A 24,458-nucleotide genomic window follows, 5' to 3' on the forward strand; every position below is an offset into this window, starting at 1 on the left:
TAAAACACCAGATTGGGGAAAAAGTGTTGTCATCTTGTTTGGTAAGAATGAAATCCTGCACCCACAGTGTGCCTTAGTGGAATAGGTTGGGAACCCCTGCTTTATAGTTTGTGTTTACAATAGCTTTAGCATTCGCGCTAGCAGCAGCCTCATATTCGTTCCAAAAATATTTGTGATGCAGTTTTAAATGGCTGCGTGTTTAGTGGTGTTCAATGAGGACGCTTTTTTTACGCCTCGTGGAACTTCTGCGGTGCATGTTTTGTAGATGGCGAGAGCATCGTTTATTTCATTTCACACACGGGAAAATCAATGCACGCTAGTGAGAGCGCCTCAACACTGATAACACTGCCTCCTCTATGACGCCGTACTCCTCAACCCCTCCTCCCACAGGGGCTTCAGAGAGGGGAGGGGTTGAGCAGGCAGCGGTGGAGAAGTGGAGAAATCTGCTTGGTTGCGCACATTTGGTGGCGAAATCGAGTATATAATTACCGGATTGCATTATCGGTTGATTTTTTTTTATCTGTATTATCTGTGTGACGTCATAATTGCCATTATCGGCCGATCATTATCAGTAACCGATATTATCGTGTATCTTTAATTGCAATCATTTTCTGGGAGAAATAGAGCATTATCCGGCAGAATTGCAGGGTTGCCAATACTTTTGGCTAGCAGTGTAAATGTGGCAATGGAAATGGCTTCAAAGGAGGCTAAACAACTGAACACAATGAGCAGAATGCACCAAGTTGAAAGTACTCAAAAGCAATGTTGCTGTTCCCTGTATTAGGTGCGGTAAAGCGGGGGTATCTTGCCTCCACCTGCTGGTGCAAATAAATGAACTGTCGTAATTGTGGAAAGAAGGGTCATGTTGAGCGTGCCTTTCGGAATAAAAAAAAATCACAAAGAAAAGAAAATGGATGACAAAAAGACGAAATATATTAAAGCAGTAGAAAGCGATCATACCTCTCCTCCCGAAGATGACAGTGAAGTGCACACTGTGCATGTAATGAAGGATGGGGCCCAATCTTTGAGCTCCCCCGCACATGAGAAAGCGACGGAAAAAACGCGAGAAAGGTCGATTTTTTCATAATACTGTAAGCGAAGAACGCCCGGAGAACATTTTAGCACATTGTGTTTTATAGATTAGTAAAAATGTATATGCCACGGGCTGTGTCGAACCCGCGACCCTTGACGTAAAATGCCGGGTGTGCGCCATTCTTACATCATCCTTCCACAATGTATCCGTCACGTAGTCCCTCATCAGAGAGCCGATTCTTTCATTTTAGAACATTCAGATTATGTCATATGTTTACATTCCTCAAATGTTTTAATTGATTTCTGGATATCAATTGACCTCTTAGATAAAGTATTTTTCCATTTGATTTGCTTTTCATTCATTAGAATAGAATAGCCCTTTATTCTTATTTTAAGATTGTACAATGAAATTGTGGCGCATCTCCCTTTACAGTGCAGGACAATTAAAAAAAATTCAAAAGTGGCTTGCAAGAAGTATAAAATCTAAATAAGTATGAAATATGTATGAGGTAGGGACTGGCGGGGAACTTTGCATCTACATTAACAACTCCTGGTGCACGAATGTCACGGTAATGGAGAAACTGTGTAGTCCAGAGGCAGAACTGTTATTGTTAAAGTGTCGACCATTCTATCTCCCGCGGGAATTCTCGTGTGTTTACATCTGCGCCGTTTACATTCCACCCGATGCTAACGCTAAGCTAGCGCTAGCACAAGTGAGCAGCAGCTGCCACAACAGCCTGGCAGCACATCCAGACTGCGTTTTCATTGCAGCTGGGGACTTTAATCACACGGATTTAAAATCAGTGCTTCACAAATTCCACCGAAATGTGAAGTTTGCCACCAGAGGAGATAGAACTTTGGACCAGGTGTACACTAACGTAGCGGATGCATACAGAGCCCAGGTCTATCCTCACCTGGGTCCGTCAGACCACCTCTCTCTCCTGCTACATCCACTGTATACACCAAAGATCAAGAGCGCTGGGATTACAGTAAAAACAGTGAGAACCTGGCCGGAGGATGCTGTTCATATGCTCCAGGACTGTTTCCACCACACTGACTGGGATGTATTTAAAGAGCACGACACAGATAATCGCACCTCACTGGACAATTACACCTCCACTGTTTTGCATTACATCTGCTTCTGTGTGGACAATGTCACAGGCTGGAAAAAGTTCTGTGTGTTTCCTAATACACCACCATGGATGACACATGAGGTAAAACAACTTATACGGGAAAGGGACATTGCATTCTACACTGGTAATCAGGAGGCATACAGGGCTGCTCAGGCTAATCTCAGGAGGGGCATCACTACTGCCAAGCACCACCACCGGAGGCGTATTGAGGCCAGGTTTGAAAACACCACAAACCCGAGGCAGATCTGGAAGGGCATCAGGGCCATCACAGACTACAATAGGAAACCACCACCACCCTCAGCTGACAGTCCCACTCTCGCTGAGGACTTAAACCTTTTTTATGCCCGTTTTGACAGGGACAATAAAGACGCTGTCCTGCCCCCCCTCCCCTCGTCTGACCCCGCTCCTGTCCTGAGCACGCATGAGGTGAGATGTGCCCTCCGCCACATTAACACCAGGAAGGCGGCCGGTCCAGATGGAGTACTGGGCCGGGTGCTAAAGGACTGTGCCGCGGAGCTGACAGACGTCTTCACCTACATTTTCAACACCTCACTGTCCTGCTCTCTGGTCCCTGCCTGCTTTAAAGCAGCCACAATCGTCCCTCTCCCAAAACAGTCAACGTCACATGTCTCAATGACTACAGACCTGTGGCTCTCACCCCCATCCCCGCCAAATGCCTGGAGAGAGTGGTCATCAAGCACATTAAAGCTGCAATACCGCCTTCACTTGACCCACACCAATTTGCATACAGAGGGAACCGTTCAACTGAGGACGCCATCGCCACAGTGCTGCACACACTTCTAGTGCACCTGGAGCATAAAAACACCTATGCACGGCTCCTCTTTGTGGACTACAGTTCTGCTTTTAACACCATCCGGCCGTTCAAACTCCGGTCCAAACTTCACCAACTGGGCCTCAACACCGCCCTGTGCAACTGGACTGTGGACTTTTTGACTAATCGCACACAGAGTGTCACAGTGGGCAAAAACACCTCCTCCACTCTCACCATCAACACCGGGGCCCCTCAAGGGTGTGTTCTGAGCCCTCTGCTTTACACCCTGTACACTCATGACTGCTCTGCCTCCTCTGCATCCAACCTCATTGTCAAGTTTGCCGACGACACCACAGTGCTCGGACTCATCTCCAACGACGATGAAACGGACTACAGAAGAGAGGTGCAACATCTGGAGTCATGGTGTCACAAAAACAACTTGGCTCTAAACACAAAGAAAACCAAGGAGATCGTGGTGGATTTCCGTAAGGGGAGTCACATCATCCATCAGCCTCTTACTATCGGCAACGATGTGGTGGAGAAGGTGAGAAGCTTTAAATTCCTGGGGGTAACAGTGACTGAGGACCTGTCCTGGGGGGACCACATCTCCACAGCGGTGGGCAAGGCACAACAACGCCTCTATTACCTGAGGAAGCTGAAGAGCACTAACATCCCCAGACCACTGATGGTGAACTTTTACAACTGTGCCATCAGCAGTGTTCTGACATACGGATTTTTAGTGTGGTTTTCCAGCTGCACTAAGGCAGACCAGCAGGCGCTCCAGCGCGTGGTGAAAGCTGCCGGGAGAATCATAGGAATGACTCTCCCTGAGATCAGCACCATCTACTCCACTCGCTGTTTGAGAAGAGTGCACAACATCCTGCGAGACCAGCACCATCCTGCTCACAACCTTTTCCACCTACTGCCCTCAGGTAGAAGGTACAGGTCCATACAGGCCAGAACATCACGACTGTCCAACAGTCTGTACCCACAGGCTGTGAGGCTACTGAACTCTGCCCCTCTCCCCTCTCTGCCCCCCTCTTACGGACAATAATCCACATCCACCAACAACAATAACTCTGAGCTGGTTTGCATTGTTGCAGTATGTCACTATCCACTATTTCCTCCTCCCTGACACTCACCCATTGGTTGACAACCAGTAGGCTGTACTTGATTATACTTGATTAACTTATCTGGGTTTTGCACTGATTTTTGCCTGTTTTTCAACTGGTATATTTTTGCTCTGCACTTTAGCACTGACATGACCTCATGCTGCTGTTGAATCTTTGCTGTACATATGTCCAAAACTGTGTCAATGTTTACACTTGGTACTGATGGGTATTTATTTTATGGGGTTGCACTTTGCACTTTACCAACTTAGCTGTATGAGCTGGATGGATGCTCCAAACAAAGTTTCGTTGTGCTTTTTTGTTGCAATGACAATAAATATTCTGAATCTGAATCTGAAGGTAGTCCTGTGTTCAGCCAGCGCAAATAATTGAAGTTCAGTAGCAGCAGTTGACAGTGAAAGCATTGAATATTGCCCACAATTACACTATCCGGACAACTTCATTCCTTAACCGCTTGTCATTTGTCAATATGTATAGTTTTTAAATGGTCTAATACAGTGGGGCAAATAAGTATTTAGTCAACCACTAATTGTGCATGTTCTCCCTCGTGAAATATTAGAGAGGCCTGTAATTGTCAACAGGGTAAACCTCAACCATGTGAGATAGAATGTGGGAAAAAAAAACAGAAAATCACCTTGTTGGATTTTTAAAGAATTTATTTTCAAATCATGGTGGAAAAAAAGTATTTGGTGAATACCAAAAGTTCATCTCAATACTTTGTTATGTACCCTTTATTGGCAATAACGGAGGCCAAACATTTTCTTTAACTCTTTACAAGCTTTTCACACACTTTTGCTGGTATTGTGGTCCATTCCTCTATGCAGATCTCCTCTAGAGCAGTGATGTTTTGGGGCTGTTACTGGGCAACACAGACTTTCAACTCCCTCCAAAGATTTTCTATGGGGTTGAGATCTGGAGACTGGCTAGGCCAGGACCTTGAAATGCTTCTTACGAAGCCACTGCTTTGTTGCCCTGGCTGTGTGTTTGGGATCATTGTCATGCTGAAAGACCCAGCCACGTCTCATCTTCAATGCCCTTGCGGATGGAAGGAGATTTTCACTCAAAATCTCTCGATACATGGCCCCATTCATTCTTTCCTTTACACAGATCAGTCGTCCTGGTCCCTTTGCAGAAAAACAGCCCCCAAAGCATGATGTTTCCACCCCCATGCTTCACAGTGGGAATGGTATTCTTCGGATGCAATTCAGAATTCTTTCTCCTCCAAACACGAGGACCTGTGTTTCTACCAAAAAGCTTGGTTTCATCTGACCATAACACATTCTCCCAGTCCTCTTCTGGATCATCCAAATGCTCTCTAGCGAACCACAGACGGGCCTGGATGTGTACTTTCTTCAGCAGGGGGACACGTCCGGCAGTGTAGGATTTGAGTCCTTGGCGGCGCATTCAGTTACTGATAGTAGCCTTTGTTACTGTGGTCCCAGCTCTCTGTAGGTCATTCACTAGGTCCCCCCGTGTGGTTCTGGGATGTTTGCTCACCGTTCTTGTTATCATTTTGACGCCACAGGGTGAGATCCTGCATGGAGCCCCAGATCGAGGGAGATTACCAGTGGTCTTGTATGTCTACCATTTTCTAATAATTGCTCCCACAGTTGATTTCTTTACACCAAGCGTTTTACCTATTGCAGATTCAGTCTTCCCAGCCTGGTGCAGGTCTACAATTTTGTCTCAGGTGTCCTTCGACAGCTCTTTGGTCTTGGCCATAGTGGAGTTTAGAGTGTGACTGACTGAGGTTGTGGACAGGTGTCTTCTATACCGAAAATGAGTTAAAACAGGTGCCATTAATACAGGAAACGAGTGGAGCCTCGTTAAACCTCGTTAGAAGAAGTTAGACCTCTTTGACAGCCAGAAATCTTGCTTGTTTGTAGGTGACCAAATACTTATTTTCCATTCTAATTTGGAAAGAAATTCTTAAAAAATCAACAATGTGATTTTCTGTTTTTTTTCCACATTTTGTCTCTCATGGTTGAGGTTTACCCATGTTGACAATTACAGGCCTCTCGAATCTTTTCAAGTTGGAGAACTTGTACAATTGGTGGTTGACTAAATACTTATTTGCCCCACTGTATGTTCTAGGCCTACTGAAGTAGCAGTACATAATGCAGTCTAAATGTTCCTCTTTAAATGACATAGAAAATGACATGTCATAGAAAAAAATATTTGACCACCCTTGATTTCTACAATTTCATGTTAACTTTTATGCCCAGTACTACTTTATATTACTTGAAAAATATGTTGTTTAGCACAAAGAACCAGTATTTATTTACAAAACAATATGCAAGACATAATACACCTTAACACACTAGTAAATGTGGGTAAATAAAAACAACATGCAAATAACAACTTACAAATATAATGCAGTTTTTAGTCATATAAAATTAAACATGACATAATATATACAGGTGAAAAGGGTAATAGAATATATATTTTAGTGGGATAAATGGGTTCACATATTTACAGTTTATTCTACATTATTTACAAGTGTGTCCACATCCGGATTATTTTTATGGGGGCGGGTTTCCCAGTTGTTTCCACTTCATTCCTTAAGTGATCCTCTAACTTAAATACATTGTAGGCTCTAATAAGCCACAATTGTCGCATCGCCAATCCCGGCACCGGAACCCCAACCCGAGCATGCCCTACCACATCCAGCAGCAAGCAAGCCCCACCGGGCGCGCGACAGCCACGCAGACGGGCGGAGAAACCGCGCGGGCGCCAACCCAGGGCCACGGCCCCCACCCAGCCAGCCCGGGGAGGGAGGGCGGGCGGGGGGGTGGATATTGGCCATGCGCAGCCCATCCCTCCTCCCGCCGCCCAGCAAAGGAGCCACCGTCCCCCCCCCCCGGGACCCAGGGTGGTCCCTCGGGCCACCCGCGTGCCCATGAACCGGCCTTCAGGGATGGTAGGAGGGGACGCATCACCAACCCCACGCCTACACCCACCCCCGCCCGCCCACCCGGGCCACGAGCCACAGCCACAGCCCCCCAACCGGCACGGCACGCCACGGGACCCCCAGCAGCCCACCAAGCCCCAGGCAAGGCAGGGTCCCCTGCCGGTGCAGGCGACACCCCGCTGATACACCGGCGCCCAGCCAGCGACCCGCGACGGAGCGCAGGGCGGATGCCCAGCCAGAGAAGAGAGGGGAAGGCGGAGGCAGGAGAACGCCCAGGAACTGCCACGGGGCGATGCAAGATCGGAGACCCGACCCCCCAACCCACTCCCGCGGCCGGCAGCCGAGGCAGAGGGGAGGCCACACCCCGGGAGCCACGCCATATAGAAAAAGTGTGGGACCCACCTACCACCCTATTACTGTGGCTGCCAGGTTGCCGACTGGCAGCCATCACCCAGCACCGTGATTGGGGTGTGAGGGGAGGGTTGTGCAATGTATGCATTAAAATAGGAGAGCTTGGCTTGGGGCAGTGGGACCGCAGCATGGAGTTTCTGTCCAGCCGCCCGTCCCACCGCCCTTTGCCGGAGCTCTCCTGTGGAGTATGATGTGTTTGGTGCATTTAAAAAAGGTGCAGGGATGGCGGGGCCTGTGGTGAGGAGGCAGCCGTGAGGCCCCCCCCCAACAGGTCCCAACCATCCCACAACCTTGGTATGTGGTGCATTAAAAACAGGGGGGAGTCGGGCTGGGACTGTAAAGCCCCGTCCCAACTCTCCCCGGAGAAATGTATGAGCATGTAAGTGCCAGGGTGAAAAATATTTACAGTGCCGAAGTGAGAAGTGCGTGAGTTAAGAGGCAGGCTCCCGCGGGCGTGGCCCCGTCCACCAGAACCACCGGCCCCAGGGCGGAAGAAGCGTCAGGGCCTCGATCAATCCCCGCCCCAGACCACCCACGGCGCCTCCGCGACCACCCACCCCCCTCCCACCCACCGAGCACCCACCCCGCACCCCGACCCGGCGCCACACCAAGCGCCGGCGACCAGGGGACGTCCACCCCACCGGCAAGGGACAGCAAGCCTCACCCTAGGCCCCGCGGGCCCCAAGAGGCCCCGCTAACGACCCCGCCGGCCGGGGGGCAGCCGCGGCCGCTGCGGCCCAGGGAGGCGGACAGGGCCAGAAACAGACCAAGGGGAGGGAAGCGCACCCCCCACAACCCACCCCCGGGCCAAGAAGGGCACGCGGTATGGCACCAGAGGGCACCTCCCCGGCACCTGGTACAGGGAGACGCGGCTCCGGCCGGGCGGACCTGGGAGGGAACCATGGCTGCCGCATACACCCTCCGGCCCCCACCCCAACTCCACCCCACCCTGTCCATTTTTTTGATTCGTCGGTCCCACAGTGGCTTTTCGGATCAGTCTTATTTTGTGGAATCGACGGCCTGATCGCGGCTGCGACATTGCCATGGGATCGGTCTAATTCCTGGATCTTCGAGTGAGTAAAAAACGCGGATTTGGATTACTATTGCTATCTTTTATGTTGACTCTTCTTCGTGGGAGTTTTCCCCTAATCATACTAAATAAGTAAAGCACTATGGCACGCTACAAGCGACGACAGTGACTCTGACGTGGACCTTACAACAATGTTGGAGTTCGTCAGGGAACGCGTGTTTGCGTACTGCTGAGCTCCCGAGTGAAGAGTGGTCAAGGTGGAAATATTATTTTTTGTTAATAAAAGTGCATAAGTGGAAGCTTCTCCCTTTTTTGGTACTTTTATACACGTATCCTAGCTACCACGCGTTACAATGTACAAGACATGGATTACACAAGGTGTGCTCTTTGGCCTGTACTGTATGTAAAGCACACGACAGCTCTGGATGCTAACAAGCTACATAATTGGGATAAGTTTGAAAACGCAATATGCTTACCTAGAATATTTGCTAATAAAACCGGAGTTCCCAACAGCACTTTCTCGCATCACCTGTTTTGCCCAACTTTTGTCTAATCGGGTATTTGCTGCACGCATTTTTCCCTAAAGCTCGTCTTGTGAACCTGTGAACCTGTCCTGCTCTTCACTTTTCAGATCTGGTTAAAATAGGAAGGGTGGAACTCACGACATGTTTGGAAAGCTAAGCTAACGAGTGACAGGCTGGAATTTCGGCAACGGGACCGGTGACGTCACGCACTGCGACGTAACAAGAATGGCGACCTATCACTTAAAATAATTTTACAAACTTTATTAAAACAAAAACATCAAGAGGGGTTTTAATATCAAATTATTATAACTCATACTAACATTTATCTTTTAAGAATTACTTGTCTTAAAAATAGAGGATCCCTTTAACCTCTTTTCATTTGTCAATATGTATAGTTTATAAATGGTCAAATATTTACTAGGCCTACTCTCAGGAGCGAAGTGTCCTTTCCCAAGGCCTTGCGTCTGAGGACCGCATCGTTGTGGCCAGCCGCCTCCTCCATGGGAAAGGCTGGATAAGCCTCCCTCCACATCAGGGCTCCAGCACGAGTTCATCTTACCTCCAAACAGGGTGGGACAGGCTCCTAAATTGTCCCGGGTAGACGACCTGCTAGCGCCACTGCCTGCAGCCCATCGCTCCAGCTGCTCCTCCTGCATCCCTTCCCTAGGTCATTGTTCTATACCCTGGTGCAGGTGGGCCCTCACCTGCCCCTGTCTGTGCTCTAACTCCTGTTGCCCCAGTGGCAGGCCAAAACTAAAGAGTTTGGACACAGCCGCTTCGCTTTTTGCCCCAGTTCGTCTGGAAGCAAAACTTTAAAATTAGAGTGAGTGAATGAGCAGCGCCATAAAAGTGAGTGAATGAGCAGCGCCCCCATAAAAATAATCTGGATGTGGACACACTTGTAAATAATGTAGGAGCTGAAGAGAGGTGACATCCATCAGGGTGTGGCAGTTCAGCCCCAGGTCTCAGATGTGGTGGTAGTCGTTGAGCACTTTGGTCCGACGAGGAAGGCGTACTCTATCCTTTTTAGTTGGAGACTTGTGTAGTGCACACAGCTTGATGCACATGGTCTCAACTAAGCGGCTGGAGCTGGGCAACTGAGCCGACCCTCCTGGATGAAGAACATTTGAAAAAAAACTTTTCAAAGGGTAAACTTCCGCCTGATCGACTCGTGCGCGCGGCCCACGTCTGGCGCCCTGGACGCCCTCATGATCGCCCCACGTCTGGCATCTTGGACGCCCGCCTGACTAGTCCCAACGGGCTAATGTTGCTCCCTTCTCCGGGCAACCTTCTGCCCACCCACCGTCATTGGGATTTTTTTTCCCTTGGAGACGTCTGGGATCCGTCCCCTGGGGGGAAACTGTTAGGTTTTGTGTTGGTTTTCTCCTAGTGCGACTTGTCCCCATGGATTTCACCTGTTGTGCCTTCTCCTATTGTATCCTCTAATCTGCATCCTCCTGTGCTCACCTGTTCCTCGTTGTGTCGTTACCCCTTGTCTGCGTGTGTATATAAGCTCCCAGTTTCTTTTCACTCCTTGTTGCGTCATTTTCAATTTGCATGTCCACTTTCATGACAACGTTCTCCCCAGTTCCTCGTGTTCGTCGTCCTGCTTCTAAAGTAAGTTGATTTGTTAGCCTGACTTTTGTTTAAGACTTTTTGGATTCCCCGGTCATTTTGTTGGTACTTTGTTTTTTGTTGGCATTAGTTAAAACATTATTGCACTGCCTTTTTTGCCTCGCTTCCCTTTTCCTGGTTTTGGGTCCCCACACCATCTGCCTGCCTGTTTTCTGACAGAATGACGCAACCACTAGTGGACCCAGCGGGAAATATCCAGCACCGGCATGCTACGTGCTACGCCGGCGGCTGTCCGCCCGTTCCCACGATTTTCTGTTCCCTCGGCACAAATTTTTGGACTCAGATTCTGACTCAGACTCGGATTTTACTTTCACGCCTGCTGTTTCCCCTGGTTATTTTTCTTTCTACCCTCCGCTCTCTGTGTCCCGTTCAGATATCCAAGCCAAAGACTCATACCTGGGATCCTGTTAGGCCATCTATCGGGGAACCCCCTGTGGTGGTCTGCGGGGTTGCCCTGGTTCACTGCGGCCTGCTGAGGCTGGCGGTGTTCGGCCGCCCCTGCCAAATGAAGGCGCTCGCCGGAAGTCTCGGTGTGGTCGTCAACGACGACAGCGTGCGCCTGTCCCGACTCCGCGGCTTCCCGTGGCTCCCGCGCCGACGTCCCAGGTTCCCGAGGTGCCCGTCCAGGCTGCCTGAGGTGCCTGTCCTGGCACCTCGCCATCTAGCCTCCAGTCCTGTGCCCGCGCCGACTACCCGCAGTCCTGTGCCCGCGCCGACTCCCCTCAGTCCAGTGCCCGCGCCGACTCCCCTCAGTCCAATGCCCGCGTCGACTCCCCGCAGTCCAGTGCCCGCGCCAACTCCCCGCAGTTAAGTGCTCGCGCCGACTCCCAGCAGTTGCGCGTAGTCCTGTCTCACCAGCAGATTGCAGATTCCTGCGACCCAGCAACAAAAGGGAATTTGTTTGCGTCTCCTCCTGACTTCCTGATTCAAAACTTCATTGTTCTGTGTCTAACAAAATGAAAATGAGGAACGCTTCACGAATTTGCGTGTCATCCTTGCGCAGGGGCCATGCTAATCTTCTCTGTATCGTTCCAATTTTAGTATATGCGAAGCCGAAGCAACGCAGTTGTGGCATGGGGCGGAGTTATGTATAAAGGAGGCAAAACCCAGTACACTTTAGGATGACGGCGTCGTTGACAAGTGCTCAGACACTCAAATACAAGTGGGTTCCGCATAGTGGTATATTTGGGCATGTGTGGACCTCTCCTCAACATCCCCCCTCATCGTACTGCTCGTATCGGCAGAAATTATAAGGAAAATCGCATAACGCTATCATATGTAGCCCCTCAGATTGGTTCCCATGGATCTTATGCAAATCAACCAAACGCTATTGGTTTCAACAAAAGGCTTCCTGGCCGCCATGGAGTTTATGCAAACAGCTGAAAGGAAAAGCAGACGATGTTTTTATTTGAGATGCCGCAAATCGTAGCGACTCTGAATAATAAAAGGAAGCAATCAAAACGGCGCCCCGTTGAAAAAACAGATGAATGTGCGTCGCTGTTCGTATGTCAGTTACATTTCTATCCACGTGAGGACGCTGTCGCCTTTGTTAAAAACTGCCTAGGCAGTGGCCATCAATGGGCCAGCGTCAGTATTGTTTGCACTAGGTTCGCAGGGTTATTTCCATCTAATGCGCTGTTTCATTTTATATTAAAAAATTAAAAACATCAGTCTGTCTGCAATGCATGAAAATAATGTACAAGTTTGACTTTTTCAATGGAGGAGGCTTCGGACGGCCTGGGAAGGGAACAGCATTAAATAGACAAATATGGATTGCAATTTTCAATCGGACGGCCTTTTTTAGATGTAGTTTACCCCAGAAGTAATGTGTACGTGTGTGGTGAAAACGTCACCACTTGTGCTGGTGGAATGTCGGGTATGTGAAAAGGAAAGATGAAATTTAACAACAGTACGGAGAAGAAGTAAAAACTTGTATTAAGAATTTAAACTTGGGACTGCAGCTGCCCATTAGAATTCTGAATCTGTTAAATATTTATTTCATTAAACCAGATCAATTTGTAGAGTTACAAATAAGGTTGTTGTTTAATTTACCTTATTTCCACTGTTCTATTCTCCTGTCCAGTAAGTGGCGGTAGTTAGCCTACATGTTACTTTGCTCACTACGTCGTATATCAAGTATTTGAGGCTAGATGTCTCTGGGTGAGATATGGCGGCGCAAGTATATGGCTGCCATCTTGCGTCGGAGAGGCTTGTACAAGACGTGATTTTCTCCACTAAAATACTCATGACTCGCTGAATTCTTGACGAATATATTAATTGTTTTGTTAATAACAAACCACATTGACGTGGCTTTGATTCAGCGTGTGTGTTATTTTCTATTTTAAGGGCTGGAGTTAATTTACTGAAACTGTGATGTGAATGAAAAACCAAGCCGTTTGAAAATCAGTTAAAAATTGAGCAATTATGGTTATTGCAAAGAACGTTTTGTTGACTATAATGCAAAATGACCAACAAGTAACAATGCTCTGTCCCCCATTGTTTCACAGCGATCATCAGACATCTTGCCTAATATATGACAACTATCTAGTTATGTTTATGATATTTATGACTTGACGTGTCCTATTGGTCAATTGTCTTGTGACGTCATGTCCTGACATCGAAGGCAAATTGTAAATAAAGTCCTGACTGTTTTCTTGAATTTAAAAATCCTTTACAAATATGGGAACATTTTCTCCGCTGTAGACTAATTATGGCAACGCAACTATTTTTCACAGGTAGTAAATGTTTGTAGCGCTTACATTAGCAGGCTGCCTACTTTCAACTGCTTGAAGAACCCTGATGAAATGTCAGAGGCTTGCGAGCAAATGAGTTCTTTTCGATGGGCTTTTCGTTGCGGATCGTGGACGCCTGGCAGGACCGAATGGTTGTTTGCCTCTCGCTGTGTTCAGCCAGAAGAGAAAGACCGAATAGGAACGTTTGTGTTCGCTAAAGATGCCAAATCTGCCATGGTGAGCGTGTGCTAAGGTATTATCACTGAATTTGACGTGGGAGTTAACGCGTTCGTATGTCAGGCAGGCAGGTTGCTGCTGAGGAAGTTCGTGTGTGAGGAAATGCACATTCCCTGGACCCAGATCCACCTAGGACGATCTCCTCGAGGGAAGCCTTACCTGGCAGCACCGCTTAAAGTGCGTGGTATTCACACACTGTAAAATATATTGCTGATGGGATGGATTAGGGTCAGCACAAGAAGGAAATTATCCACATGCTGGGGGGGGAAAAAACTAAAAAGCAGAATTACTGGTTGAACTACATTATACACTATGTACTTAACCCTTTAACACTTAAGCCTATTTAGGCCGAATTTGCATGCCTTTGATGTTGTCCTTATATTTCGAAGAAAAAAATGTTCACAATGGCCAGGTTGGGTCCCTTTTTTCAGGACACCATAACCTCCCATGTTCAAGCTGTTTTTTTTCTTCACTGACCAATTATAATCAACATTTTGGACCCAAAAAGACAACAACAACAAAATCCCAAAATCTATTTTCAAAATTTGTAATGTTGTAGTCACATTGACAACCAAACATGCTCGACCAACCATTTTGAAGCTTGATAATATTTATTCAACTTGTTAGGATGAACATTCAATAGAAAAAAATAAGACTGCAGAGTTTTATGTTTGACAATTCAACACAAACAGCAGGTATGGTCATAGGCCTTTTGGCCTTTACACTTACCATGGTCAAAACAGGTTATATAGAGTGCAAAATAGTGAGAGAGAAAAAATATATTTCATTTAATACAAAACGGTTTGGAGGATATCTCTTTATGAGGTTAGGTGTTGTACCCATCACCTTATCAAAAGTATATACGCAAAAGTATATACGTACATGCAATCAAGCTTCTTGAACACACTCATCTATATACAAATTGAAAAGCTTGATAGTGAAGAAAAAAAGTCAAATATAACCTTGAAAAAAAGTCTTAAAAAACACAAGTTCAGTTCAAATTAAAACTTTTTTTTTGTTTTTTTGTTTTGGCGACTCTGAAGTTTCCTCTTGAACAGCACACGGAACTACGTCACACAGGCCACTCTTCCGTCGTTTGCGCGCTGCTGTAAGTTCTACTCACCAAGACGCCGACTCATCCGAGGAAAACAACAAATACGGCTCATCGTCTTCATTGAATTGATGAAATAATGCATTGGATTGCACTAAATTTAGTTTTCAAGTCATTCCGCACGTTTCAAAGTCTCTGCTCAATCCAACCAGCCATCTCCCATCCCTTTTCTCAATAGGTGGCGCCTCGCTCGGCAATTTATTAAAAATGTTCACATTAGGTTCGTCCTTCTTGACCTCACAACGGCTCTTGGGTTATGTAGTCTTTCGATCTGCTTTCCGTTTTGAAAAAGGACAAATTATGGAAATATGGAGATAAACGCATTGTCCATGCAGCGTTTTAATTAATATTTATGACTGCAATAAAACTATAAAACCCAAATGACATTTTCTCCCGTTTTACTTGGTTGATTGACTTCAAATAAAAACTGGCGTGGACATAAACTTCCGCACTTTCAAATGAGGGCAAGCAGCGGCACGTGGGTGACGTAATTACAGCGTGATGAGGCTTCAAAGATGACATGTGTAAACATGTCACTGCCGACACGTTTGGTGTTAAAGGGAATTTTCACTTTCCACTATATACAGTTCCACCCATCTATAATGTTTATCCTCACATAGGTTGTGAGGGTGCTGGGGCTTACCCCTTTCAGGGACAGTGAGTTAGTCACTGCAGTGGTCAGCAATTCAAAAGTTGTTACTAAGACATTTGACTTTTTATAGGGCACTTGACTATTTTTGGTCATTAAAAAAACAAATATTAAGAAATATATATTTTATAAAATAATAATTGTTACTGTATTATATATAGTGAAGAAAATAAGTATTTGAACACCCTGCTATTTTGCAAGTTCTCTCACTTAGAAATCATGGAGGGGCTCTGAAATTTTCATTGTAGGTGCATGTCCACCGTGGCAGAGATAATCTAAAATAAATATCCTGAAATCACAATGTATGATTTAAAAAATATATATATTTGTTCAATACAGCTGCAAATAAGTATTTTTGAACACTTGAGAAAACTAATGTTAATATTTGGGACAGGTTTTCTATTGTGTTTTGTTATGGAAACCGGCGAGGCCATGCTCGAACCTTATTATGCTGTTACGGCGCCACTCCTTGTTTTTCTGGCTGTGTGCTTCGGGTCATTTTCATGTTGGCAGACCCAGGCACAACCCATTGTCAATGCTCTGACTGAAGGAAGGAGGTTGTTCCCCAAAATCTGACAGTACAGGGCACCAGTCATCCTCTCTTTAATACAGTGCGCTCGTCCTGCCCTATGTGCAGAAAAACACCCCAAAGCATGATGCTACCACCCACATGCTTCACAGTAGGGATGGTGTTCTTGAGATAGTACTCATCATTCTTTTTCCTCCAAACACTGTTAGTGGAATTGGACTATAAAGCTCTATTTTAATCTAATCTGGCCACAAAACTTGCTATCATCACTCCGCTGAATCATCTAAATGGCAATAAGCAAACTTAAGATAGGCCATGACTTGTGCTGCTTTAAGCAGGGGAATTTTCCATGCGATGCATGATTTCATTAAGATAGGCCATGACTTGTGCTGCTTTAAGCAGGGGAATTTTCCATGCGATGCATGATTTCAAAATGATGTATTAGTGGATCACCATTAGTAACTTTGGAAATGGTGGTCCCAGCTCTTTTCAGGTCATTGACCAACTCGTCGTGTAGTTCTAGGCCCATTCGTCACCTTTCTTGGATCATTGAGACCCCAAGAGATGATATCTTACAATCTCCGATTGAAATTGACAGTCAGGTTTAGCTTCTTCCATTTTCTAATGATTGATCCAACATTGGACCTTTTTTCACCAAGCTGCTTGGCAGTTGCTCCGTAGCCCTTTCCAGCCTTGTGGAAAGTGTAGCACATCCCTCCTCCCGCAGCCCAGCAAAGGGGCCATCGTCACTCCCCAGGGATCCAGGGTGGTCCCCCAGGTCACCCGCGTCCCCATCAACTGGCCTTCAGGGATGGGAAGAGGGGATATGAATGAAAAGATAGATAAAACATTTACATGTCAAAGCTTTCTATTTGTACGTGTTCAGGTCGACACAGAGGAGCCCCTGGCCTGGAGCTTCAACATCTCCCATCAGGGGGACTATGCAGTGCTTGCAGCTGAGAAGAGGTTGCAAGTTGGGGTTGACATCATGAAGACAACCATGCCTGGTAAGTAATTGATTCATTGGCTGCCGTTGATGACACAAGACGGAGCACGAGCACAAATAAAAATAAATAAATTGGAAGGACTGTTTGTGTAAGTCTATCGTTGTCAATGGCAGGTAATGAGTTAAGATAGCAGTCAAAGTTGAACTAGGTTCACATCAAAATTTGACTTTTTTTTTGTTTGGTTTGGTTGTTTGTGTTTTAAGCAGACACTCTAGTGGAAGTCAGCATTATGTGCTTAATTGGGTCAAATAAAAGCATGTAGTTAACAACCCCGACAAATTTGAATTTGTACAAAAAATACTAATTATATTTGATAAGGCATCAAAATAGGGATTAAAATAAAGCCAGGCCATCAGGTCTCAGACTACGTAGGCATGTAGACTGACTGGTCAAACTACTCCCCGCTAAAGTGCCAAATATCTACCATGCTAGCAAGGCTTTGTGAATAACGGGAAAAGTATCACTCGCATCAGCTGAGTTTTGTGAAAGCAAAACAGGCTGGCAGCATGCAGAAGTTACCATTGGAATTGCGACGGTGGGCTATAATTCGCTTAACGGGTTCTTGCCAGTATTGTAGCCGATCGTACGCATCCACCACCAAAGGTTTCTTGCTATCAGTGTTGTTTCTAGCAGTCCTTTTATTTTATTCTTAGTCTTAAGGACAGTAGTACTTAAATAAATAAACAAATGTTTTCAACTACTTCTAATGAACATTGACAGACGAGCACATATTGTAGCATCTACAAGGAAAACGCCATCTTGGTTGATTATACACACTCAGCAGGAAAACACAGCATTATTTTCAGTTAATTATTGGCACCTGGACGCCACGAACTGTACGTAACTCCACGAACTGTACGTAAAAATAAGTTGTCCGAGTGTTTAGACCAGGGGTGTCCAAACTTTTTGTAAAGGGGGCCAGATTTAGTGTGGTAAAAATGGGGGGCCGACCTTGGCTGACGTCCTTTACCTAGAACAATATTTTTAAGCAAATTTTAGCAAGCCATTCAGTGTGTCATGTTTGCTTGATTATTTTTTTCTCTTTCAACTCTCGGGCTCTTGCGAAATACTGCTGCTGTGACATTAAACTAGCTTCAAGTTGCTTCAATTTCTCACTGCGTATCTTCCCTGTAATCGTGTCGTACATGTCAGCGTGTCATGTTTGGTAATATCGCCTCACATTGAAATCTTTAAAAACAGTGACGTCTCTTTGCAAATGAGGCAGACACAGTTTTTGCGTATTTTAGTGAAGAAATAGTCTAATTTCCACCTATCCTTGAAGCGTCGGCCGTCACAGTCAACTTTCTTTTTTTTGTTGATTGTCACCATTTTAGAAAATGGAAGTAATGGGTCACACGGAGTAAGGTTGCTTAGCCCTTAAATACCTCCAACATGAAGCAATTATCAGAGAATCCCTAAATTTGAAAAATAAGGTCCTAATGAAACCTTTTTTTTTTCAAAATTTGTAAAAAGAAAAGTCAAAATGAATATGTGTAATAAGTGCTCTATATCTATAACCCATGCTAAATCATGTGGGTTTTTTTCTCATGGAACCTGCAGATGCATGTGTTGACTTGCATCCATCACTTTTTTTATCAAAAAGAAATGTCAAAATTCTAAATTAGTCTCAATATCATGAAATTTTAGTTGTATGAAATGTGATACATTTGGCAATAAAGGGTTAAAGTGCTGCTGCCTTTTAGTGGGTAAATGAGGGGCAGCATTTTGTGTGTAAACTACTTCATATCCTGGTTGCAGTACTGCTGACAAATTTATTAAAAGTTTCTGTTCGGGCCAGACGTTATTGCTTTTATGACAGAGGCTGGGGGCCGGATGAAATTTGACCACGGGCCGCATTTGGCCCCCGGGCCGGACTTTGGACATGTCTGGTTTAGACTTTAGAGGATGCTCGCCATTAGCCTAATGCTAACGCGGGTGTTATGCCAACACTATGAGCTACATTTAGTGTGTGATGATCACTCAGCAAAGACTTTTAAAGGCTAAAGCAACATTGCATATTCTCTCTGGCCAAGCATAGACTTCATAATAGAGCAGGGCGGTAAACCGAAAATTTACCGTCACCGAAATTCTTAACGATGACCGACATAATTTTGACCATGTCGGTAAATTCGGTAAATTAATAAAACAAGAAAATAGTCTTTTCATCCCGCTTTGATTCTGTGTTGTTCGTCTATGTTCATTCCCCTTTAAGAAAGCAGTGAATGTGCTTACGTAGGGAGTCACGTGATCATCAGGAAGCCAATCAAACAAAAGCCCGGTAAGCTAACGCTAGCAGCTAACGCTACAAGCAAAACGTGATGGAGTGTGGCTTAAGGGAGGTTCACCAAACTTTCAACCGACATTTAGTAGACTCTTGGTGGCATCCAGATGGGCTTTCACCCGCTGTCCTCCTTTGTTCTCACGATTTCCGGAGATGGTGCTTTCAGTGCTTTCTACTGGTACCCAGGCTAACGCTAGCTAGCGGCTAACGCTACAAATGAACGTTATGGAGTCGGATAGAGGCTCTAACCTTGTCGAAACGGCTGAACTTAATGAGTGGATTGGGCACGGACTGCATCTAGCAATTACTATGTGGCGTTATTTTGTATCTGACTGTGTGTGTGTGATTCCTCTGATAGCTTTTGTGATGGTAAAGAATTCTGCATAAAGTACAATCCAACGGCGAAACTTATAATGACCGAGAAATGGCCCCAGCTATTTTTATTGTGCGTGCATTTATGAAAAAATGCACTGGGGGGGACCCTTAAACCATAAAGTAAACACTTGTATTTAATAATTATATCACAGCAGCCATTAACAATAAGTTGTCTTTTTGAAGTGTACTGTTCAAGCTGCAAGTCATTTGTGTTACAATTACATGTTTGCACAGGCATATTGATTTTGACAATGTACATTGTTCAAGTCATACACGCTGTTATAAATGTTCATACTTGAATTCTTATTGCTTACAATACATTTTTATTAGGGCTGTCAAACGATTAAAATTTTTAATCGAGTTAATTACAGCTTAAAAATTAATTAATCGTAATTAATCGCAATTCAAACCATCTATATAATATGCCATATTTTTCTCTAAATTATTGTTGGAATGGAAAGATAAGACGCAAGATGGATATATATTTTCAACATGCGGTACATAAGGACTGTATTTGTTTATTATAACAATAAATCAGTTCTAGATCAGTTATAGAAATTTTATATTAAAACCCCTCTTAATGTTTTCGTTTTAATAAAATTTGTTAAATTTTCAATCAAAAAATAAACTAGTAGCCCGCCATTGTTGATGGCAATAATTACTTACACTATAAAAGCAGTCGCACCCAAACGCCAGCAGAGGGCAGCAAAACTCCGCAAAACACAATTAACAGGTGGGCCTTTCACTCATTTAAATATGTCTGAGCTGGGCAAGTGCGTTAATTGCGTCAAATATTTTAACGTGATTAATTTAAAAAATTAATTAACGCCAGTTAACGCGATAATTTTGACAGCCCTAATTTTTATAAATTTAATGTTTAGACTGCATGTACAATTGTTAAATACAGTATATCAAATTGAATGCTGGTAAATAAATCAACAAGAAATAGTTAATCTGTATTTCATGCATTGATTCAGATTTTCAAATTATATAACAGTCCGCTTGGGCGAATTTATCGTCATTTATCGTTATCGAGATAAATCTGCTCAATTTATCGTGATACATGTTTAAGGCCATATCGCCCAGCCCTACTTCATAATGGTATTGGCGGGTCAGATCGGTCATGCACTGCGCCTCGCCTTCAAGTAGGGGGCCGCCCACATCAAGAGGAACTATTCACAAACACGCATGTAGCCATTCAATTCACTAACAGACTAGCATTGTACTTCGACATATTTTCATAAAATAAATGCTAACTGCACGTTTTTTTGCTTTTAACCAAGAATCAAGACAGTTTTACGTCCATATCTATAAAGAATTTGGAGATTCAAGCATTTATTCACAACAATTTTCACTGCAAAAGCTCTGTTTACATAAGGCAGCCGCTAGCTACATTCACTAACAGACTAGCATTTAACCAAGAATCGAGACTGTTTTACATCCATATCTATGAAAAAATTAAGGGATTTAAGCATTTATTCACAAGAATTTTCAACGAAAAAAAGCTCTTCAGCTTTGATGGCCTCGCTAACAATTCAGGCCCCCTATTTATCGGTCCCGTGTCTTGTCAATACATTATGAAGTCTATGGGCCAAGATAACAAATCTTACCATGTGTGCAAGCCTGCATGGAGACTGGAGACTGCACACTGGTGAGTTGGTTAAGGGGGAGGGGGCGCAGCACGTCACGAGTGACACAACCAGACACTGCTTCATGCAAGCTACCTACACCTAAAATGTCACACATTGTGAGCATGTGACGGAAGCTGACGCATTCTCGTCTGATCTCGTCAGACGAAATCTGGCCTTCGTCTCATTGTTTTAGTTACCCAAAACACTTTTTTTAGCTCGTTATCTTGTTATCGTCAAGACAAAAGTGTTCGTTTCCGAAATAACAACACTGCTTGCTAGGGATGCGAATCGAGAACCAGTTCTTAAAGAGAACCGGTTCCGAGTGGTCCAATTCCATGGAATCGTGTGGCAATTTATCTAACGATTCTCTTATCGGTTGAAACCAGCATGACTTACGTTTTAAAGTTTATGCATGTAACACTTTCGAATCGGCAAGCAAGGCAAAATAATTATCATTGGCGAGACTTCTCATCAAGTGTAACCAGGAGAGAGTCGTTGCTGAGTGAAATTTCCATTGACCTTTACAGGCCATGTCATTATTCATGAGACTACTTCAAGAAATGGTGATTCTTCCGATTTATGGTTTAAAGTTTACGCATGTAACACACTTTCAAATCGGCAAGCAAGGCAACGTAATTACCATTGGTGAGACGTCTCATTAAATGTAACCTGGAGAGAGTTGTCGCTGAGTGAATGTGCATTGACTTTTACAGGCAATGTCATTATTCATGAGACTACTTAAAGAAATGGTGATTCTTCCAAAAAAGTCTATTAATGGGTCTATCGTATTCCTTGTCGAATACTCTATAAGAAAAATATAACATATATGCATCTAAAATAATCCTAAACGATTTTATTTGCAATTTTAATACTCCTGTTAGAAAGATTCCATGGGTATTCGTTCGTTCCCATAGCAACCAGTTATTTCATGTTATTGTCCTGTTATTGCATGCTGCATATTCTGGGACCGAGAATAGGTGTAAAGTGCGCATTTCGAGCAGAAGATGTTAGAGGATTACGGTAATCTGTGCGTCCATGAACGAATGCAAGTATTTCCTCTTCATGCCATAAAGTTCTTATGATAAGTTGGAGCCGTTATCAGCGCGACCGTTTCGTGTTTTTACTGTTACGTCGGCTGGTTGCTTCTGCTCCTCGCTGCGTCGAGGAGAGCGTTGTTTACATTATATTCGTGTTGCACATTTGTGTTAAGAGGGAATGTGTTAGTTTAGCATCTTAAAATGATGTTGTACATCCATATGAGTGTAAAGTAGTTTTCGCCACTTTTATGGCCAAGATGACCGCACGTGCATGCAGCGTGCTACCTAGTTGCGCGCGCTTTCGCCCCCCACCTTTGTGTCATTATAATATTACGAGCCATGTACAAGTATGTGTGTTATTGACTGCTTTACAGTCAATTTAAATTGTTTATTGCATCAGCACTAATATGATGAAATTTTCTTTCCTTTCAGAACCACACATATACATTCCAGTCTTCTTCCACACACATACAAATACATCAACATCTTTCCACGCATGCTCTCATCTGCTCATTGAGTGAGTGTCATATCAAGTCCCATTACCTGTATATAGTTGTGCCTGTTGCCAAGATGGATTAAAAGTGCCAAAGACCAACTCCACTCTCCGCTTCTCATGTTCTAACCGACACTCAGAGGCAAATGAACCATAAACATATTGAACCCATAACCTCATACAGTCCATTAGTCCAAATTAGAATCGATAAGAAATCGAATCATTAAGCAATATCGATAATGGAATTGGAATCGTAAAAATCTTATCAGTTCCCATCCCTACTGCTTGCTATAACTCAGAAATTCGGCGCTAAAATGTTCTCAGCCTGTGCAGGTTTTCAGCACTTATCTTCACACGTATTTCATGTATTTAGAAACCGATAAAAATGACTGCAGTTTCCCTTTAAATTTTCTTCTACTACATCATTTTAGTTTAGTTTCCAGATTTCTTGTTTAGAATCCTTTCAGTACAACTGGTAGTACCACTTTTTTTTGCACTTGTATTTTCCGATTTCGCCACCGAGTGTACCTATTGTGTAATAATTGAACAAAAAATACAGACTACACATTTGTTTGAGAGAACTATAGACCCCACTCACCAACGTCACACAATGACATGTCGCTGTATCCGGCCACCATATTGTCCGTCATTGTTTATCCGTATTCTCAATGGTTTCAATTTGTCGTGCAATTTATAGTGCAATTCATGGAAGCCCCGGTGCTTTCAGGCGCTGTAAACTCATTTGATGCGTTGCATAAAAGGCGTTATGTAGAAAAGCTTCAGTCTATCCATTCGCCAGATCCATATTTGATGCCTAAATCGATATTTTTTGACTCGCTGTCTTCGCCGGCTCTGCCTGACATTTGCTACCCTGATATCTACAACTATCTGGTCCACAGAAACTCAGCCTATTCTCATGAAACTTTGAAAAACTTTAAGAGCAGCACTCTAAGCAACATAACCCCATGTGACCCTTTACTTTCAATTTTCTAAAATGGCGACAATCAATAAAAAAAAAAAAAAGTTCACTGCGATGGCCGACGCTTCAAGGATAGGTGGATTTTGGACTAATGACAATCAATAAAAAAAAAAAAAAGTTCACTGCGATGGCCGACGCTTCAAGGATAGGTGGATATTGGACTATTTCTTCAATACAATACGCAACAACTGTGTCTGCCTCATTTGCAAAGAGACAGTCGCTGTTTTCAAAGAGTTCAATGTGACGCGATATTACCAAACAAGACACGCTGACATGTACGACAACATTACAGGGAAGATACGCAGCGAGAAATGAAAGCAACTTGAGGCTAGTTTAATTTCACAGCAGCAGTATTTCGCAAGAGCCCGAGTGTCGAAAGAGAACGCCACAAAGGCAAGATTGTTGAAATTATGAATTTAAAAAAAATAATAATGAAGCAAACGTGACACACAGAAGGGCTTGCTAAAAGTTGTTTAAATATATTGTTCTATATAAATCAGCCAAGGTAGCCTCCCACATTTTTACCACACCAAATCTGGCCCCCTTTGCAAAAAGTTTGTACACCCCTGTTTAACTGATGATCCGGAGACGAGGCCAGCTTCTTTCACTTGGTACCAGCTAAATATTATTCAAAAAATAATGATGGCGGAATAAATAAACATCTTGAATTTGAAACTGTATGTTGTCGGCGATTAGCCTCGCAATGATCTTAATTGTGGTTGTCAGCCCAAAACCCTCTAAATATATATTAAATGCATCTTACCAGGTATAAAATGACTACTACATAGTCAGTGATGATCGTTTGGTGCCCAGTTTTCT

General features: G+C 44.3%; 1 protein-coding gene and 1 non-coding gene across 7 annotated transcripts in view; one reads left to right on the forward strand and one right to left on the reverse strand.

Moving 5' to 3' along the window:
- aasdhppt (aminoadipate-semialdehyde dehydrogenase-phosphopantetheinyl transferase) overlaps positions 1 to 24,458 on the forward strand; it is a 58,058-nt gene that overhangs the window by 19,922 nt on the left and 13,678 nt on the right. For 4 of the 6 annotated variants that reach the window (XR_009063442.1, XM_057838510.1, XM_057838509.1 and 1 more), the window contains 3 exons: positions 13,314 to 13,547; positions 13,611 to 13,724; positions 16,723 to 16,843. Coding sequence is in view for 5 of the 6 variants with exons in the window: in XM_057838510.1 (XP_057694493.1) it covers positions 13,314 to 13,547; positions 13,611 to 13,724; positions 16,723 to 16,843 (469 nt within the window). In the remaining variant the exon portion in view is untranslated. Of the gene's footprint in view, positions 1 to 10,951; positions 13,548 to 13,610; positions 13,725 to 16,722; positions 16,844 to 24,458 lie in introns of all 6 variants that reach the window. The other 2 variants (XM_057838513.1, XM_057838512.1) reach the window with 2 other exon arrangements.
- Positions 11,537 to 11,642, reverse strand: LOC130918247 (U6 spliceosomal RNA). The gene has a single exon (XR_009063694.1). It is a non-coding gene; the product is annotated as a U6 spliceosomal RNA (small nuclear RNA).

The sequence above is a fragment of the Corythoichthys intestinalis genome, chromosome 6, assembly GCF_030265065.1.
Source record: "Corythoichthys intestinalis isolate RoL2023-P3 chromosome 6, ASM3026506v1, whole genome shotgun sequence".
In the NCBI taxonomy this organism is placed as follows: Eukaryota; Metazoa; Chordata; class Actinopteri; order Syngnathiformes; family Syngnathidae; genus Corythoichthys; species Corythoichthys intestinalis.